Genomic DNA, 18,587 nt, shown 5'->3' on the forward strand with positions numbered 1-18,587 from the left:
AAGAGCCAGAGAGAATAGAAAACCAGATGAATAATTGAAGGTAAATCAGTTGAGACCTGCGTCCCCTTCCTACTCTCAGTTGGATGAAGCCAGGATCTTCAACTGAGCTCTTTAAAAAAAAACAGGGGGAAAGAGCAAAGAAGAGGAGCAATAGGCTGGATTTTGATTTTCTATAAATTTCTTTAGTCATTTTTTGAATAAAGAGGTGACTGGACTCAGGATCATCATGATACCATGGTGGCCCATCTGCTAGGGCTGGCCTTTCTCTACCTCACCACCAGTCCCGTTACATTTGCAGCAAATGGTAAGACGTTTACCCTTTTCTACAGCATTTCAAGACAATTTGATATTAAATCTATTGTTTTTACAAAGAGTGGTGTTTGCAATGTAATTCTCACATAGTTAATGCAACAAAAAGTGACTTAACAAAATCATATGCAGAATATAAATGTTTTTATAAAACATTTTTAACTTCTGAGCTGACACAAGTGGGTCGATGCACAAACAATGGCTGTGTCAGAATTCCTTCTCTTCTCCCTAACTACTAAAAACTATATAGCACAGGACTATCTAGTGTCCTGGATTTTAATAGCAATTCAGACACTATGCTCACTACTTTTTTTAAACAGCAAATATGACGTCACTGATTTTCTGAGGTAAAAATCTAATAAATATGAGCATTTTACAGAGTCTATTTATAAATCTACTGTGTTCTGAAGATGAAAACTTGGATTATTTATAAAACATAAGTACATGTTTTCACATTTAAAAAATCCTTTCAAATGCAATGCATTGTGGTATTTATTCGCCAACCTAGTTAGCATCGGTGCACACTGGTTTTTCGCAGAGACTTATGGGATATTTCTAGAGCACTAGATTTTGCAATTGTAGATTCTGACAGCCCTACAAAATGGTGAATGCACTTTGTGCTAAGTAGTGAGTAGTGAAGAAACTTGGACACAACTGATGAATTCCAAAGTTACGAGATTTTGTTTTACTCTTTAAATGTATTTAACCTTTATCTAAACAGGTTGGTCTACTAAGAACCAATTCTCATGTTTTATGATGGTCTGGACTTATAGAGCAAGTTTGTTATGATTCAAATTATTAACATGCAGTGTATATATTCCACACACATGTGTAGTCCTTGAAACTTTTGAATATAGCAGCAAAGAATATAAAAGACAGTTCTGACTGTCTGAAACACTGGTGTAATCAATCTAACAGTGGAACATTAGCAAGTCACATGACACCACTGTCCCCTCTCCCACTCACACACTCATCTGCAGGCATGTCAGTGTATCCTGTCCCAACGTCAGCGCTGGAGGTTAACCCCAACTGGGAGGTGGTGTACCAGGATATCAGCGTTTATGGGGTGGTGGGCAAAGCTGTGATCCTGGAGTGTGGTCCCACCGTGCCTGATATGTACATATGGAGCTTCACTCAGCCCGGCACCGAAGCCATAAAAGCTGTGGTGTATAACCTAGGTAAAGGTCCAAGGATCCAGAAGTTGGCTGAGACCCTGGGACAGATAACCATAATATCCAACAGTGCAGCTGTGAGCATCGAAAAGCTGCCTCTCGCTGCTCATGGCTTGTTCACCTGCCAAGCCTTCTATGACATCGAGCGAGAGCCCAAAGTCTACTATTACTATGTGCACCTTACTGTTCGAGGTAAGACCAGCTCTTTGCTTTCTTCTCTTTTGGCAAGGAAGAAGTGTGGCTGTTAGAGCTGATGTAATTTTGTAAACCTGCTCTTTGAAACTGGGAACATCTATCACTTAGGGAAAACAGAAAACGCCTACTGGGAAGGTTCCTGGATCTTAGCTAGATTGTAGTAAAACTCTGAGTTGTCCTGGAGAGGGACAACATTATCTTTCACTGTGGAGTGGTCATGTGTGAAAGGCATAACTCAAGGAGGATTTACCTCTCTTTATGAGCCCAACAACCTTTTGGAGAATTCTTCTTGGAGTCTCTGGTCAGACGGTGCATAACCACAGAGTTATTGTATCTTAGCATTTTTGTGTAGTCCGAGTGGTGTTAATCTTGTTACCAAATGTGACCATGTGACCAAAAGAATGATCAGAAGTGCAACTAAAGTCAGGAAGCTGTGTTCAGAAGGCTAGTGATTTGTTTTGTTCTTGTGTTATCCGATTTGTGTCCAAATATTTCCAACATTCAACCATGCATGCTCAGTAACAGCTTAACATGGTGGTGAGCTGGATAAAGAAATAGGTGAAGATGTTGCATACCATCTGCTGGTCAATAAACTGCAAGCTGTTGTCCTGGAAAACATAGGTTAAGACTCAGATCAGATTTAGATGTACGAGTTAGTGCTAACGAAGATAAGGATAAAAGATTTGGGATTGTATGAAGAAGTCGAAAAACTCATAATGCAATTCTCATAGAACCACGACCGAATGTACAAAAAAATCCAGATTCTGAACGTGCCAGAGCAGGCAGAGGTTGATGATGCTGACTGGGCCATTTTCCAGGTCTCTGTTGCAGTAGAAGAGGTACACAGCAAATGTCATACAGTGTTAGCCCTGGAGTCCCCAAGAAAAAATGCTTTACTTACATTTGTGTTGCCATCACGAAACCTGCAGGTCAAGCAAAGCAGACAGAAGCCCAACAGAAAGACTCCAGAACACTTTTTATTTATTGCCCCATTGTAATACATATTTAAAACAGGGCTGAAAAATTGTTAAAAATAAAATCTGGACCTGCTTGAATTCTGCAATGTTTTTAAAATTCACAGTACAGTATCATGGGATGTTTTTTTTTATATCTATTTTATTCTACACATTTGGACACATATTAATTATGTATCATGGCTTTTTAATTACTGATGCACTTTTTATCCAAAAACAAATTAATTGATTACAATTTCCTATTTTGAATGACCAATTTATGCACCTTTATGCATTATAGTAGTAGGTTCAAGGGCTGTCATCTGGACTTGGTTTTTAAAGTTGAAGACATTTCACCTCTTATCCAAAAAGCTTTGTCAATTCTGAATTAGCTAGTAAAAGAGGTGGTTTATATGTGCTCGTGGGGGAGGAGTCAGGCCTGAAACTAGATGGTATTGTCAACTTAGACTACATGGTTTCGGGTCGGTAAGGGTCCATTGTCCTGAGCTGGGGGTTGGGGAGACAATGGCTACCCTCCCCAAACTGGTCATCTCTTTCAGCTGTTAACGACCCAGGTGAAAATGGTTCAGTTTGTTTGGGTTTTAGAACACTGTTGTAGATGGATGGAAGAATAAACCTAAGAACACCATTCTTATTAAGAGAAGGTTTATGGCTTCTTTCACTCCTCGCTCAAACCATCCTTTCTCTCTGGCTAAAATTCGGACTTCACTATCCTCAAACAACCTCAGCTGAGGACAAAGGACAAAGTGTGTTCCAACTTTTTAGACGTTTCAGGCTCATGAGGAAAGAATGGAGGTGTTTTGGAGGAATGAACATGTGTGTCCTCTTCTCATTCAGTCCCAGTCAGTAAGCCTAACCTGCTGCTAAGTGATGCATCACCGGTGGAGGGATCCACAATGTGGATGCGCTGCATTCTGGAAAATGGGACAGAGCCAATCAAGTACATGTGGCAACATGAAACCCGCAATGGCAACATCACAGTGATTGCCCAGGGCAGCAGCAGCATCGTCAACATGACTGACGTCAGCAGGAACCACACGGGCTGGTACCGTTGTATAGCCACGAATGCTGTTAATACAGACAGCTCCAACCGCTTATGGCTGGACACCATCTGTGAGTAGTCACTAGTTATTTTTATTATTTTGAGAGTTCTTTAAAGGTCATAATGTGACCTCCACTGACCCAGAGTGAGCGTGTTCTTCCTGTCTCCACAGTTGGCCCCGACCTTCCTGAGATAAATGTGACTCCGTTCAGCATCACAGAACGAGGATACTCAGCTCTGGAAAGAGAGACTGTTTCTTTGCTGTGTCAAGCCCAGTCCAATCCAGCCAGTCAGTACGTTTGGTTCTACAACAACTCCCAGGTCTACACTGGTCCACAGTTCACCATCACCAAGATCCTCCGCATGCACACTGGCGATTATGCTTGTTTAGCCCAGAACACCTACCTGAACACCCGTTCAAAAAAAACCATCAGCCTAACCGTGTACTGTGAGTATACGCTTGACTGACTCCCTAGCATCGCCTCTCTTTGAACCTGTCCTCATCTTCTTTCCGTCTCACTTCTGCAATCTGCAAAATGATTGAAAAAGTGAGATAAGATCTTCTTTCACTTGACCTTCTCATGAATGCACCATTTATCTCCTCTGGCTTATCTTACTCCATGCATCACATCAGTTGTAAACTTTAAACACTCCAACATGGCAACACGCATACACAGAACTGAAAATGGAAATGCTGCAGCCCAGTTCTTCTGTTCGGACCACAGCGAAATATGATGGGACCCCCATGCAGGTACCTAACCGTAATAATGCAGTCTTTTCAAGTGCTTATTGGTCTTTGCATGCCCCTCAGTTTTGATGTTTCTTCAAAGATAAAGTTCATTTAAGTACTTTCTCAACTCTGATGTATGTTTTCTGGAATTTTCCAAACAAAATGTTGCCAGATAGATATTTTTTTCCAATAAGATTTCTCATCACTCCTACTTTCCATGCCACTGCGCTGTTATTTTGTCATTTTTGCAGACCCTCCTGATGGATCCCCCATTTGCTCCGTGGAACCAGCTTTAAATTACACCTCACTAAAACTGATCTGTTCCTGGCCTGGTGGATTTCCCTTGCCTGCTCTCCAGTGGAAAGGAGATCTTGTAGATCAGCTAAATTCACAGGACAGCTCTACCATTCTGCTGCCCCCTGGAGGCCTGATTCCCAACAACAGCTTGTTTAGCTGTGTGGGCTCACATCCTGCCCTGAAACAGCAGACAGAGTGCAGCACACGCACTCGTGAGTTTTAAAACCTTACAGTCGAAAATATTAAAGAGTGATGGAAAGAACAGAAATAATCAACCATTTACTGCTCCTCCTCCAGTTCTTCCTCCTGCAGAGCCGCTGTGTTTTGCCTACGTGACCAACAGTCAACAGCATCTGATGTTATCCTGCTCGTGGGATGGAGGGGCACCAAAGGCTTTTGTGTGGTGGGAGGGCCCTGGGGGCCAAAGCAAAGGTGGTCAAGAAAACTCCAACATCCTGGTCCTTCGTTACGGTACTGCTCGCAGTGGGGAACCCTACATCTGCTATGCTCAGCACCCACTTCTAATCCAACCCAAGACCTGCAGACTGACTCTGGGTCAGCACTCATTCTCACAACACAAAAGCACACGTGTGATTGGTCAATCAAACTAATGAATGTCTTTTTATGAGTAGAGGCCCCCGTGTTGTTGACCCAACGCAGAGTCATCTCTGTCTACGAAGGAACTGATGTGCAGCTAACCTGTAATCTGAGAGCTAACTATCTTCCTGTCAACGAAATCACCTGGTTCAACAATCGAGGTGCTGATATCCGTGACACGTCAAAGTACATGCTGCTGCGAACATCTGCATGGGCCAATCTGACCGTGAGAGACACAGACGAAACTCAAGACAGTGGAGAGTACAGGTGCTCCACTTCAAATGCTGTTGGAGGAGCAGAAATCAACGTCACTCTGGTGGTTAAAAGTAAGACGGTTTTTTTTATATACCCCTTTATCTAAACATATCATTCAACAAACTGATCTTTATTTTTGCTGTTTGTCCAATTTCACTAAAAGATTAAAGTTTATTACAAGACAGATACTGGACAAGGACTCAGTGGACCACTGCAATATAAAGGCTGAGCTTGCAGGATCTCAGGCCTCACTTGCTCTCAATTCAAGTTTATCAGTCTTGCACTGATGTTTTCTTTATAGATGAACTAGCAATTTAGGATTTCTTTAAAGTGTGAAGTACAACATAAATATAATTTATTCAACATTACCTTCCTACCCTGTTTTGGTGTGCAAAGTTTGGTGGACAGACTTTTATCATTAAATTATAAATGTTTTTAATGCAATGCTGAGATCATAGAAAATGATCTTTGATTTTCAGGCTTGTTGATTGCAGCACATAAAGGTTTTGTCCAGTACTCCAGTTTTCTTTTTTTCTGTCTTGTAGAAGAACAGGGGTAGGCATACAGTATATACACATGCTTCTTTCCACTCTCTTTCAAATAATTAATCAAACTCTATTTGGCGATAATAATATTTAATGTATTCATTGTGTCGCGTGTATGTATGTTGTATGTATAACTGCAAATCTGTCTGTTTATGATAAGGAGCAATTATAATGTAAAGAAAATAACTAAGTATTTTTATTGTCTTTTCTTTTGTTTTTACGCGTTGAGCGCGCTCTTGAAAGAACAGTGTGTGAATGTAACTTTAATTGTAATGTGATGAGTATTTTTTCAAAGTGTAAGCTACTAGTCTAAAAGAAAAACAAATTATAATCAAGTCTTAGCATTTCATAACCAAATTTTAAAAGTGCTGTTTCTCAACTGACCACTGGAGGCAGATCCGAATTCTATGACACAAACAAAAAGTAAAATTTTGCCACAAAACTCATAAATAGCTAGTTGCTTACCAAACAGTTTTCTTAATTTTATTTGGTGTTTTGTTTTAGGAGCTGGGTGGACCCATTGATCGAACAAAACTCCCACTTTAGTTTGTCTCGCCATATCAGCCATATTTAAAAATATGCCAAACTCCTGTTCACATGCATGATGATTTCATTTAAACCATCAGAATCCTATGAGTGATGTCAGAGCTGCCACAAATCTAGTGTATATGTGTCTACAGTTACAAAACAGAAATCCTAGATGCAAATGTTGGACCTTTTAGGAGTCTCCTTGTTTAGGATAGTGTTAGCACCTGTTAGCGTGGATCATAACCCTTTGCACCACCACTGCATGCGGCCATCATGATGCAGTAGTCGAATTACTAAGTGAAGTATGATTCTTTAGACCAGGGGTCACCAACCCTGTTCCTCGTGGGGTACTGTCCTGCTTGTTCTGCAGCTAACCTGCTTCAGTAGAGGCACTGTTTCTGACTGACTGAACAAACCTGATCCAGGTGAGCAGCAATTACTGAAGCAGGGTTAGCTTGGTTGGTGACCCCTGGTCTATACTGCTTAGGATAAATTATCCAAGGTAAATGTGTGTGTTTTTTTTGTTCTAAATTACACGTATTTGTTTTCATCAGAACACCCCATGCCACCCAATGCAACCCTGATCAAAGTGACATACAACAGCCGACAGAGAAACCAGGTGGAGCTGGAGTGGCAGGTGGAGAGTGAGACAAACGGAGGGTGGACAGGCTTTTCTCTCGAGCACCGCTTGGTGTCCGAGCGACCAGGAAAGGGGAGAAATAGCAATGGCTCCCTAAAGCAGGCGAAGGAGAAAGCTGCTGCCACAGACTGGTATCAAAACATCATCCAAGATCCAGATGTGAGGAGTCACACAGTACAAGGGCTGACACCGACGTTTACATACCAGTTTCGCATCATGTCTATTAACTACCGTACCGTCGGATACCCGTCTTCTGCAAAGACTCCAGGTACAGGATATAATATGGGTCGAATGTCCACAATTTATCATTTTAAGCAAAATTTTAAAAATACAAAAAACGAGGTAGTGCAGACAGTGTTATAAAAATCTGAAGCAGGTGATTATTCAAACGTATTTTATATTTCTGCTGATTGCTTCAATGATAACGGTCTGTTTTCTCTTTTTGACCCTCCTAGGTGAACAGTTATGTCACTCGCTCACACACGTCCCCTCACAGTAACACAGCATCCACTGGTTCCTCTTGACACCTTCTGCTTTCTTTTTTCTGACTGAACGTTTTCAATCTCCACTCACTGTGAATGAAATATCTGAAACAGCAATGAATCTGCATTGAGGGTAGGAAGTCCTGCAGAGAAGAGGGGAGTACTGCAAACCTTTAGGCACCACAGAGCAATATCTGAATACCTGATCTGTGATGGAGTACTCAGTGCTATCCAGTTGTCATGGAAACAACATCACCAATGGGCAACAGGAAATTGATCAAATCTTTTTAATGCTTGGAAACAATTGATCTCTTTTTAACCTACAGGCATACACAATCTAAGAGGATAAAAACTGCAGAAAAAAACTTGTGCAGTGACATTTGGAAAATCAAAAGATATGCAGCCCCTGACGAGTTTAGGGAAAGTCTGACCTGCATCATCAGTTCAAAATGGTCTAATGGCTTTCAGGCAAAAGAATTACAGTATTGCACAGATTCCCCTGTTTGACCAAGAGCTGCAACTCTTCATTAGTTTACAGTTGCAGGAAACGCTTTTCTAATATATGGGGGTTTATTTGCACTTCAGCAAGCAATTCTATTAGTGTCAACTATTTTGCAATGTGTAATTGTGATGTGTTGCAGCGGAACCACGCAGCAACATGTACCCTGCTGTGATTGGAGCAGCTATAGGCGGGATGCTCTTCGCAGCCATTCTGACGGCTCTGCTGCTCGTGTACATAATCCGCAACCGCAACAACAATCCCCGTGAGTCACAGCAACTGCTCACTATAAGAAATCCACTGAAATGCTGTGCTGTGGTATAATACTGTCTCTGTTTCCACAGGACTTCATGACATGCTGTTTGGCTCGTAAGTAACACTTTCAAAGTTGATGATGGGTAGTTTCCCACATTTACATTGATCTGCTTTGTGTTTCCAGACAGCACAGCCAATCCAGGGAAAACATCAACTTCCCCGAGGATGAGGTGGTCAGTGGCTTAGAGGGAGGAAGAGAGGACAGGGGTGGATCCTCCAGTGAAGGCAAGATGAACACTCAGACAAAATAAACACAGAAAAAGTGAAATGCATGAAAGTTTCTTACGGGGTTCATTGCAACTTTTGAATCTTGTACAAAAATGCTTACTATTAAGACCCACTTCAAAGACAATTCTGTTTTTGTGTTTTTTTTATTACGTTCTTTTTTGGAATTTTTGTCATGTCATGGTTATATATTAAGAAAATTAAGCCTAAACTTGCTTTTCTGAGGATTTCTTTATTCAAATTGTTGTGAATCAGGAGCAGATGAGAAAATGCTGTTTAAAAAAAGCCTGTCTCAGTGAAATAGGTGCCACAGTTGGCAGGCTACAAGCTCCCTGCTCTGCTCCATTCTGATGCATATCATATCATATCAATAATTCTGTAGTTCTATACGGCTCTAAACTGTACGGTTGGATAGCTGCAATATTGCTCACCATTTTTGTTGCACTGGTAATGTTAGGTTGGGGGTTTGAGGGGCTGTAAACTAGCAGGATAGATTTTAAACAGAGGTGATGGGAATTGAGCAAAGGCTTAGTCCATATCAGACAAACTACTACCGCTCTGCAGAAACTATGTCTTAAAAAAGGAAACAGGTTTTGGGATTTTGGCTAAAAACAACATAATCATAATTAAAAAGATCACAGGGAACTCTTTCACAATAGATCAAAAGGTGATCCTAGTGGGTCTTTAAGAGTAGAGGGCAAAGCTAGGAATCCAGTTGATTGTTTTGGGTATTTTGGGTAACGTTTGATGGTAGTTCGGAGTTGTTATCAAAGCCCAGAATAACCAAAATCAAGCAAAAGGTTGGACTAACAAACAGGTGGGACAGGTTTTAGAACACACCCATTAATGAAATAAAATGGTGAGATCTCAGGATTTAATGATCACAGGTCAAAAACACTACATTACCTTTCAAGCTTAACTTTATTTTTGAATAGTAAAAAAACAAGCCTACGGCTTGACTAATTTCTATTAGTGAAAGGGGACCTACTTGTGTACCAACTACAAAGCCAACACTGTTTGTTAGAATCATCTCTAAATTAGCCTCTAACAAGAGCTCATTGGGACACGGAGTAAGGTTTCAGATCTTAAATCTGCATCCAATGATCAGACCTAGTAAGGAGGCAGGTAGGCATCCTTAAGTTTCTCAACTGTCCATTATTCCTCTTTTTCAGGTCCAGTTATTGCGATACCCCGAGCAGCCTCACCGCTTACCATCCCCCCTCCGAGTGCCACTCCAAGCCCCACCCCCACAATCCAAGCCCCTCCCACAGATGATAACGAGCCCGTCAGCGTCACTATCACAGTCAAGGCTACAGGCTCGTAGTGGTACCTGATGCTGACCATAGCTGAAGGGTCCAACAGCATTCTAAAAAAAAAAAAAAAAACCAACCCATCTGTTCACAGAGATTTCAGATATTAGCACTTTAAAAAAATAAAATTATTTAGCGCAGTCATTTCAAAACCTTATGGTCAGTGGGCGCTTGTTTCCCCCGCATTATTTATACGTTTCTTTTCAGCTGAAGTTTTTCCACAATAGGTTATGTCTGTGTTACGAAGGATGCAGCATACAGTTGGTCTGTCAGTCATTTATTCATCTCTTTGTAAAGCCTAATATTCATGTAATGTAATAAAAACATCTTAGTCTAAACACAAGCAGTCTGTCACTGTATAACCGAGTTTGTTCACTTTCAAACTAGAAATATTAAACAGGAACTTTGCACGATGACAGCGGAACTTTCACACACAACACGGAAATATGTACAGCGAAAGCCTGGAGTCCATTTGAAGCTGTTCACACCACAGGCAGTAAAATCTTCTGACTGTTGACAATGTCGCCCAGCTTCTGCTTGATTTTCACAAAGAGGCGCTTGAACTCCAAACCGTCACCCTAAAAAAAACACAAGGAAAACATGAATACCTGTTGGTCTATCCTTTACTGTAAGAGATTAACATTGAAGGTACTTTAAAAGGCCAAAGACAGGAAGCCTTTGTACAATAGACACGTCTTTTTAACATGATCTTGTGGCCTTTTTCTCATTATGGAGGACATATAGAAAAGACTTCAAGTTTAAAACAGCAATTCTGAGTATTTTTTTTTAATTAAAACTGTGGTGACTCAGTAGCAGATGAAAAAATGTCCTGAAAAAGCTCCCAGTTGTGACGTAGAAAATACGCTGGGTACAAGCTTCCTGCTCCGCTCCAATCTGATGCATCCACTTGCAGACAAATACATCCATGCACGTCTTTGTTTTCTTTCTCTGAGCTGGAATCTGGCTCTAGACTGTACCGCAGGATGGCTCCAATACTGCTCGAAATTTTGTTACACAGGTAATGTAAGGGAGTGTGAGCTAGGGGCTGTAAGCTAGTGGGAGTGCATTTTAAAGGGATGCTGGGAAATGGAGGTAGGCTTACTCTGAATCAACAGTTCCGCCCACAACTCGGAGGCAAATTTCTAATGAACGTCTGCTGCTCTGCAGAAACTTTGTCTTAGAAAACGACAGTTTTTGGATTTTGACTAAAAACGACATATTTATAATTAAAAGGATGACTGGGAACACTTTGACAATAGATCAAAAGATGATCAGAGTGGGACTATGGACTGTCCTCTGCAGTCATTTCTGATTTTTCCAGATCTTTACTCCCAAGTCAGACAAATACAATAAAATAAATAGAAATGTAAAACAATTTTTTTACTGGTTTGTTTTTACCTTTCAGCTTTTGTTGGTGGTCTTTTTATTATCTCATTAGTGAATGACAGTGACGATGATTTAGATTCATGGGGCAACTACAAAACAAAGCCTAAACCTACCTTAGACAGCCTGAAGTCCAGAAGCACTTTCTGGTTCAAATGCAGGAGCAGGACCTTAAAGACTAGCGGGTTGTTGCGTTTATCCAGCGTGTTCAGAGTTACCTGTAAGTATTGAGAAGAGATCGATGTTTCTTTCCACTTTTACTTAAAAAAAAAAACGTGGTCATCTACAAAAAATACAGCTTTACCTGTCTGCAGGTGAGTTTGAAACCGAGTGCAAGAGCATCACAGGTGTCTTTCAGCGCAGACAAAGTTGCATCAGCATCCACTGTGGTGAAGAAACGGGTCATTCTCCGAACTAATTTCTGCCACGGCGACTGTGGAACACAAAAAACTGAAGTTAGAACTGGGAGGAGGTGGCGATAGATGATAACAGACATCCAGAAAGAAGAAGAACCATCCCTGAAATTTAACCATCACCTGACTGGCTCCAGGCGTGGCCAGTAACTGACTACCCAGCAGCATGTGCTCAGGCTTGGTCGGCTGCGAGAAGCTGACTTGACCTTCGCTTTGCCCAAACACCAGCATGGCTTCCCAGCCGCCAGCGGCAAAATCAGGCTGAGAGCTGGACAGCTGCATCCTGTCGTCACTGCACAGAAGAGGAGCTTTAAGCACATGGGTCAACAAAAACACAAGGAGGAGGAGAAGGACACGTTTCAGACCTGCTAGCACGGAACATAAAATCCCTGTTGTTGTGAAGAACCTTGCTGCAGCCCGAGCTCAGACATCCTGAGGAGGCACAGATTCATTAATACATCATTATCCTGCCTTAAACCCATTTTACAGAACTTCTCAACAAACTACAAGCATATCAAAGGTCATTGTAAAATAATGACTTTTTCATTATATCTTTATCCAAGAATATTCCAACAGTGAAGGATCAAATCTTTGCAGCAGGTCTGTGTGGGACTGATGGTGCCTCTTGCCTTGTGTAAACCAGCGGTCTTTCTTTAGCTCTTCTCCAGTGATCCGGGTATTGGGATTGGGTTGCAGTAATTTGGACAACAAGCCTAAGGACATTAGAAGAATTATCATCCAACAAAGTCATTTCTGAATCTAAACTGAAGCACTTTTATTTTAAAGCAATCTGATACTAGGCTCCAACATTAGTCCAAACACAGAAGTGTCTTTTCCTTATCAAACATATTTCTCCAATGGCAGAACCTGATAGAACAAACACAATGAACTAAAAGAAAAGACAGAAATGTTGGAATAGAAGTCTAAGAAATCTCCACCAAAGGTAAGAAGCTTTTATGTTATAATGAGGTGGGAGTATGATTACGCGGGACCACATGTGAAGAGCAGTTGTTGGGAGAATGACATTAAAGATCAGGGGCCTCATTTATAAAACTTGATGCGTAGGATTTGTGTCAGAAGTGGCGTACGGATGAAACATAGGACGTGCGTACGCACAGAAATATCCGGATTTATAAAACCGTGCGCACGCACATCCTACGCATCTTTCCCTTAAAAAATCACAACCGATTCTAAATGCAGCGCAGCTTTTGCGGCTGCATGAAACGCCCATAGTTGCCCATAAATAGTCCGTGAAACGCCCACAAATGAATATTCATTGATTGCGAAACCATGGCAAATACAGAGAGGAAATCAAAAAAACGGAACTTCACTCAATGTGAAGTAGAAGTTATCGTTGGCGAGGTGGAAAAGAGGAAAAAAAGTGTTGTTCTGAGGGCACAGTGTGGGCATTACTAATGCCAAAAAGGCACGTGAGTGGCAAACGGTGGCAGACGCCGTTAATGCTGTAGCCTCACAACCTCGGACCGTGGCCGAAATAAAAAAGAAATGGTCGGACATCAAAGTCGAGGCAAAAAAACGTCTAGCGCTCCATCGCCTGAGTGTGTCTGCCACGTGGGGGGGAGACACCGGAGCTGACCCCTCTTGATGAGAGACTGGCGGCAATAATTGGGGAATCCCTATTAAGTGGAGAGTGCAGAGGTCCAACAGGACGGCTCGAGGAAGTCGGAACCGGCTCATAAGCCACTCGTCCTCGTTTGCCAGCAAGTCTTCTTGCTGTCTAAAGATGCGTTCGCTCCGAATTCTTCCATTTGCCACATCTTCTAAGAGCGCAAGATCAGCCATTGTGCGTCATTACGCATTGTGATGGGGCATTTTATGTCCATCCATTTATTTACATCTGACAAGCTACAGATGTCGGTAATAATCGACGTGGAAATGGGAAATTGTTCAGCGCAAATGTAATTTCTTGTTGCTTTCTGAATGGTTGAGACATACGCCATACATTGTTTTATCAAAAAGAAAACAAACTAAAGGCATATGCATGAAAACCATAATTCCGTAACTTGTGAAGAAATGTTTTACTATGAAAACAACTTTCCCCAGTGGACAATTAATACGTCTGTCTGTCTGTCTAATTGCCCCTATATCTGCTCCGCCAGACGGACACATTAACGAGAATATCAGTTTTGTACATTATTTTGTTCTTTTAACTAAATTATTTATGAGGATGAATTGCACAACATGCCAATATTGCAGAACATATTTCACTTTTCTTTTTGCAAATATGTGTTCATTTGAATTTCTGTTGTAATTTTCGTTTGATTTTTTTTGTTTGTCTCACTGCTGATCGATCAAACGGGTGTTCGTGTAGGCTTTTAATTGTAAGACTTGCTTTGTGAAGTCTTCATGTTATTTATGAGAGGCAGTATGGTCATTTTCACTTTCACGTGTTTCTTCCATCTGCCGACGGTGTCGCCGTTTCTCATTTCACCCGTTTTTGTGCGTACGCCTGGGTCAGAGCTTGCGTGAAGGACCGCACATTTTCCCGTCAAGTTTGCTTTTTATAAATATCAATTATTGCGTAGAGAGAGGCGTACGCCTTCTTTTGTGCGTACGCAACGTTTATAAATGAGGCCCCAGCACACAGCGAAATCAGACTCACTAAGGGGGGCTGGTTGTATTTTCTTCCAGGGAGGTAGGTAGGTTTTCCTCTGAAGCCAGTCTGCATACTCCTGACAGCTCTCAGTGGGTTGGTCCCATGGCAGCTCTGACAAACACAAAAATACTGTTACAGAATTCAAGGACATGGATCATACATACAGACTTATGGACAAATATTGAGCATTGTGTAACTATTGTGGTTTTTGGTTTTGTATTTGCGTGACTAAATCTTTACTTAGAGGATATAGAGGATGTGAATGTATCCGTCACGTGTCACTCCTTGATTGGAAATAAAGCTCTAAAAGATATGTTTTCGACTGTGAGTCTTACTGAAAGGCATTGAATTTATTTAGTATGTTTGGAGAACTGGGTACAAATTAACATAATTTTTTATTCCAGTCCTTTTCCATGACTCCGTTAACCTTACCTCCAGCCAGCATGGCAGTGAGGACGATCCCACACGCCCAGATGTCTGCGGGCTGAGCGTGGTACTCGCTTTGGCTGAGCAGTTCCGGAGCCACATAAGGCAGAGTTCCACAGAGTCGATTCAGACGCCGCTCGCGTCCTTTGAAGCGAAACATGGTAGCCAGGCCAAAGTCGGTCAGCTTCAGATTGTCTAAAGACAAAATCGTTGGTGTTTAGGGAACCACGAGGTTTTGAGGGAAGACGCGACACACATACAGTCTATAACCTTTGTCATCCAGAAGAATGTTCTCAGGTTTTATGTCTCTGTGGGTGATGCCGAGTTTGTGGAGGTATTCCTGTTAAATACAAACTCCGGAATTAGCGAGCAGGAACGGACAGACTTATGGATACACTGGTGAGAGTTACTTACCACAGCGGCGATGAGCTGCTGGAAAAACCGATGAGCATCTCTCTCTGGCATCCCCACATCAGGTTCTGGAGGAAACATTAGTTAGAAGTTGCAAACAATGTGACCAACATTAAACCACAATAATCCTTAGAGACAAAACAAGTAAAGACTCCGCTGAATTTAAAGTGAGCATCTTACCAATGCGGTCAAACAGCTCCCCTCCAGTGCAGTATTCTAGGAAGAGATAGACGGTTGTTCCTTCTCTCCGATGACCGAAAAACCTTACAATGTTGCAGTGGTTGAGAATCTACAAAAAAAATAATATTTCAGATGAACAGACAATTTCAAAGACCCACTCTGACGAAAATTGTGTTTCTGGTTTTCTCAACATGTTCTCATGATGGAAAAAACTATATGAAGAAAATTGAGCTTGCAATGGTATTTTTGAGTATTTTTATTTTCAAATGGTTGCGAATCACAAAAAAAGACCGTTTGAAAAAGAACGTATCTGCAATGTAGAAAATACAATGTCTCCCTTTGTATTTGTCCAATTACTTAAGAGCCCATGAAATGAAGGGATTGTGTTTAAAAAATGCTTTAGTTTTTCATAATTCTATGAAATCTTTTAGTTCAAACCATGGTATAAAAGCTGAAAGTCTGCACTTTAATGGCATCTGAGTTGTTTTATTTAAAATTCACTGTGGTAATGTACAGAAAGAATGTGTCTCTGTCCAAATATTTATGGTCCTGACTGTAGATGAATATATCCATGTAGGTCTTCGTCTTCCTCGTCCGAGGTGGTATCTGGCTAGAAACTGTACGGCTGCATGGGTCCAATGTTGCTCGCCATTTGTGTTGCACCGATAATGTTAGGGTGAGGATGTGAGGGGCTGTAAGCTAGTGGAATAACATGTAAAAAGCTGGGTGTCAGGAAGTGAGGACAGGGTTGTTCCGTGTCAACGGTTCCGCCCACAACTCAGAGGTATATTTTTAATGAACTGCTACAGTTTCCTCAGCGTAATGATGGCTCCTTTCACCTGCATGGTGAGCTCCTTTGACCACATGTCTGTTCACAGCAAAATCTTCAAAATGCAAGCACGAGTCCTCTAATCAACCCCAGGCCTTTTATCTGCTTCACTCATAATGACATAACAAGGGAATTGCCCACACCTGCCCATGCAATAGCATGGAAGTCAATTGTCCAATTACTTACGAGCCCATGAAATGAAGGGATTGTGTTTAAAAAATGTTTTAGTTTTTCACATTTCTATGCAATCTTTTTGTTCAACCCATGAAATAAAAGCTGAAAGTCTGCACTTCAATGGCATCTGAGTTGATTTATTTCAAATTGTAGTAATGTACAGAAACTAAATTAGAAAAAATGTGTCTCTGTCCAAATATTTATGGTCCTAACTGTATGTCTTAGAAAACGACACATTTCTTTTTCATTTTGGCTAATAATGGAATAATCGTAATTGAAAGACCACCAGGGACATTTTTTGAAAATAGATCAAAAGACAATCGGAGAGGGAGTTCAAAGCTTTTTAATTAACCAGTAAGAATGGGTACTTATTCAGGTTTTTAAAAATGCAAAAATTATTCAATAGATTCCTTTTTTAATCTGTAAACAAATTGCTTAAACAACAAAAATGAGAGATGATTTGTGTCAGAAGTGCCTGGTTGGGACCAGCTGTTTTAGACGTGGCTGGGATACCTTATGGATGCAGATCTCTTTCTTGACATTTTCTGCACACTCCTCTGCTTGTGACGTGTCGATCACCTTTACCGCCACCGCCTCCTCCGTCTGCCTGTTCACCAGCAGCCTCACTCTGAACACCAGATCAGCGTAGGAACAAAAACAAACCAAAAATAAGGATAAAATCAATTCTCAATTGCATTGCTCCCTCTTCATTTATTAAATTTCTATTCAAAACAAATCAGTTTGGTTAAAAATGTGTTTGCAAAAAAACATTTTTTTGTAAATAATAATTTCATGTCAGATTCTTATCCTTTTTGTTGCATTACACTTTCATCTTTATAATTTATCTGAATACATATACAGCTGTTCTTCTCCTGCCTCTCTTCCCGTGTGATAAATCCTCACTAAAACTCTTTCTACATAACTTTTTCTGATGGGTTTTCCACATGGTCCTATTCTAAAATATTTAAAAACAGATTCGGACCGCTTTAATCTAAGCATATCATATGTTATGCTTGTAATCATTTTAATGGCAAAACATTTACAATGATTTTTACTTTTATGTCTAATTTACAACAATGAAAGTTTTCTGTTAGTTAGATTTGGCTTTGATCCATCAATAACCCTTGTGCTATGGGGTCCAGATGACCCCACCCTTACATTGACGTGTTCTCCCTACCATGACAAAGGTGGATAAAGGTGGAAAGATTTCATGGAATCCATGGACACCAGTGAAGATCACAAATCATTGAAAAAAAAAGGTTCAGCGCACTGTCTTGACTTGTGGGGTCCAGATGACCCCACTCCCAGCGTTAACGTGCCTTTGATAGCACAAGGGATAAGTGTCAAAATCTTCCAAAACTGAAACCCGCTCACTAACTCCTCTACTAGTCTTCAGCAGATGTGTGTGCAGATGTTGTGTGTGGGTTCTAATGAACACGTGTGGTCCTGCTACGCCATGAAAAGACTTTCTGAAGGGTCCAAAAAGAAAAAGGGTTCCTACTCTCCATAAGCTCCTTCTCCCAGCGTCTGGACCACGTCCCAGTCCTGCACGAAAGGCACCGCCATGATGATGATGAGGATGGAGAACAGAGAGAGAGAGCCGGTCAGAACAGAACCAGTCCTGAAAGTGGACAACAGCTGCTGCTCGGCTCAGAGAGCCTGGTTTGGTCAGACTGAAAAGTCCAATCTACACGGCTGCTGTCTCCTCTTGTTCCTTTTCACAGATATCCATCGAGCCAGTTCGGTTCAGAACCAGCAAAGCTTCACGAATTTGGCGCTAAGAACTTTCCCAGTGACAACTTCCGTTTCTTCTTCTTCTGTTGTTGGAAAACACTTTTTTGTGCATTACCGCCACCACGCGGGTCATTCCGGAATTGGAGGACATATTACATTCCACTCATAAGTATCCCTCCGAGGAAAGTTTTTGACATGTCTTTCTGGCATTTTTCTTATGAAAGAGAACAGTTGTAATAAAAATCAGTTCATTTTTGCATGTCTGAGTATTTCTCCTTTTAATTTGCTGTCAATCAAACGGTCGC

At 41.2% G+C, this 18,587-nt stretch overlaps 3 protein-coding genes across 4 annotated transcripts; 2 read left to right on the forward strand and 1 right to left on the reverse strand.

Moving 5' to 3' along the window:
* The first annotated feature begins 1,210 nt into the window (after positions 1-1,210).
* Positions 1,211-4,170, forward strand: LOC105355624 (V-set and immunoglobulin domain-containing protein 10-like 2). Its single transcript, XM_023962186.1, has 3 exons — positions 1,211-1,673; positions 3,488-3,763; positions 3,865-4,170. The coding sequence occupies exons 1-3, from the start codon at positions 1,247-1,249 to the stop codon at positions 4,158-4,160; spliced, it is 999 nt and encodes a 332-aa protein (XP_023817954.1). The 5' UTR covers positions 1,211-1,246; the 3' UTR covers positions 4,161-4,170.
* A 456-nt stretch (positions 4,171-4,626) lies between these two features.
* Positions 4,627-10,219, forward strand: LOC105355623 (V-set and immunoglobulin domain-containing protein 10-like 2). The gene is made up of 8 exons (XM_020708851.2): positions 4,627-4,931; positions 5,017-5,274; positions 5,352-5,642; positions 7,199-7,552; positions 8,408-8,530; positions 8,610-8,634; positions 8,705-8,805; positions 9,978-10,219. Exons 1-8 carry the CDS (start codon positions 4,640-4,642, stop codon positions 10,127-10,129), a joined length of 1,596 nt encoding a protein of 531 aa, XP_020564510.1. The 5' UTR covers positions 4,627-4,639; the 3' UTR covers positions 10,130-10,219.
* Positions 10,220-10,375: 156 nt separating this feature from the next.
* chek1 (checkpoint kinase 1) lies at positions 10,376-18,371 on the reverse strand. Of its 2 annotated transcripts, XM_004076376.4 has the most exons (13): positions 18,050-18,370; positions 17,062-17,176; positions 15,546-15,654; positions 15,369-15,433; positions 15,225-15,294; positions 14,961-15,149; positions 14,535-14,639; positions 12,541-12,624; positions 12,277-12,343; positions 12,035-12,203; positions 11,803-11,931; positions 11,615-11,716; positions 10,376-10,693 (listed from the first exon to the last, which is right to left on the reverse strand). In XM_004076376.4, the coding sequence occupies exons 1-13, from the start codon at positions 18,112-18,114 to the stop codon at positions 10,598-10,600; spliced, it is 1,365 nt and encodes a 454-aa protein (XP_004076424.1). In that variant the 5' UTR covers positions 18,115-18,370; the 3' UTR covers positions 10,376-10,597. The 2 variants fall into 2 exon arrangements, with proteins under 2 accessions (XP_004076424.1, XP_023817953.1); XM_023962185.1 differs by lacking the exon at positions 12,541-12,624 and having other exon boundaries at positions 18,050-18,371.
* Between the last annotated feature and the right edge of the window lie 216 nt (positions 18,372-18,587).

This window comes from Oryzias latipes, chromosome 14 (genome assembly GCF_002234675.1).
Source record: "Oryzias latipes chromosome 14, ASM223467v1".
In the NCBI taxonomy this organism is placed as follows: Eukaryota; Metazoa; Chordata; class Actinopteri; order Beloniformes; family Adrianichthyidae; genus Oryzias; species Oryzias latipes.